General features: G+C 65.4%; 1 protein-coding gene across 1 annotated transcript in view; it reads right to left on the bottom strand.

Moving 5' to 3' along the window:
- VPS72 (vacuolar protein sorting 72 homolog) overlaps positions 1–1278 on the bottom strand; it is a gene marked incomplete at its 5' end in the record, with an annotated part of 3544 nt that extends 2266 nt beyond the window's left edge. The window contains 2 exons of the mRNA XM_017840197.1: positions 1–498; positions 1262–1278. Coding sequence (XP_017695686.1) covers positions 90–498; positions 1262–1278 — 426 coding nt within the window. The remainder of the gene's footprint in view (positions 499–1261) is intronic.
- Between the last annotated feature and the right edge of the window lie 2 nt (positions 1279–1280).

The raw sequence follows: 1280 nt of genomic DNA, 5'->3' as shown, positions 1-1280 counted from the left end.
CGTTCTCCCGCTCCCTCCCCACCATTATCCCGCCGTTATCCCACCATTATCCCACCGTTATCCCACCATTCTCCCGCCATTCCCTGGGCTCAGGCGCTGGGAACGCTCTGTTTGATGACGATCTTCTGCCTCCCCGGCCGGGCCGCGGCCGCTCCGGCTCCTCCGGGAGCGGCTCCGGGGTCGGGAGGCGCCGGAATTCCCAGGGAGGCTCCGGGCAGGCCGTGGGCCGTGATGTACTTCTTGTAGGCCTCGCGGATGATGCGGAAGGCGCGGATGCTGGAGTAGGGAATGTCGGTGACGGGGTCCCGGTACAGGGCCGGCCGGTGGGTCACCGGGCACAGCTCCCGCACCGGCAGCCGGGGGGGTTTGGATTTCGGGAAGAAGCGCTCGAAGGTCTCGTCGTCGCTGAAGGAGATGAAGGTCCGGGAGCACTTCCCGTAGGGAGAAGGGTCGGAGGAGGGCGGAGGAGGAGGAGGAGGGGGGGGGTCCTGCTCCAGCCTGGGGGAGGGAAAAGGGAGAGGGTTAAAGTGGGATGGAGGGGCTGGGAGTTGGGATTCCGGGGATCTGAGGGGCCTGGAATCCCTGGGTTGGGATTCAGAGCCTCCCCCAGGACTGGAGTCTGGGATTTGGGGGCTCTGAGGGGTGGGGAAAGCTGCTGCTCCCTGGGTTGGGATCCCTGGGTTGGGATCCCTGGGTTGGGATCCCTGGGTTGGGATTCGGGTTGGGATCCCCGGGTTGGGATTCAGAGCGTCCCCCCCCAGGACTGGAGTCTGGGATTTGGGATTCAGGGGCTCCGAGGGGCAGGGAAAGCTGCTTCTCCCTGGGTTAGGATTCAGGTTGGGATCCCTGGGTTGGGATCCCTGGGTTGGGATTCAGAGCCTCCCCCCTCCAGGACTGGAGTCTGGGATTTGGGGGCTCCGAGGTGCTGGAAAACCTGCTTTTCCCTCTCCAAAACGGGACGGAGCCTGGGGTGGGATTCGGGTTGGGATTCAGCGCCCGGGGGACCCCCAGGGTGGGCTCAGCTGCCAAATCTGCTCCCGAGACTGGGATCTGGGGGGGTCCAAGGCATTCATCCCTTCCCATGGTAGGACAGAGCCCGGAGAGGAATCCAGGTTGGGATTCAGCCCCCAGGAGACCCCCAGGGTGGGCTCCCGACGCTGGAATGTTGGACCTCGGGCTCTCTCAGGTGCTTCCCTCCCTCTCCCCCCTTTCCCTCAGGGCTGGATCCATCCCGGGAATCACGGGGGGGGTCCCCACTGACCCCTCGACGTCCAGGAGGT

The sequence above is a fragment of the Lepidothrix coronata genome, unplaced genomic scaffold (genome assembly GCF_001604755.1).
Source record: "Lepidothrix coronata isolate B3197 unplaced genomic scaffold, Lepidothrix_coronata-1.0 Scaffold1178, whole genome shotgun sequence".
Classification (NCBI taxonomy): Eukaryota; Metazoa; Chordata; class Aves; order Passeriformes; family Pipridae; genus Lepidothrix; species Lepidothrix coronata.
Note: the sequence above shows the minus strand (reverse complement) of the source record. Positions and strands in the feature narration are given on the sequence as shown.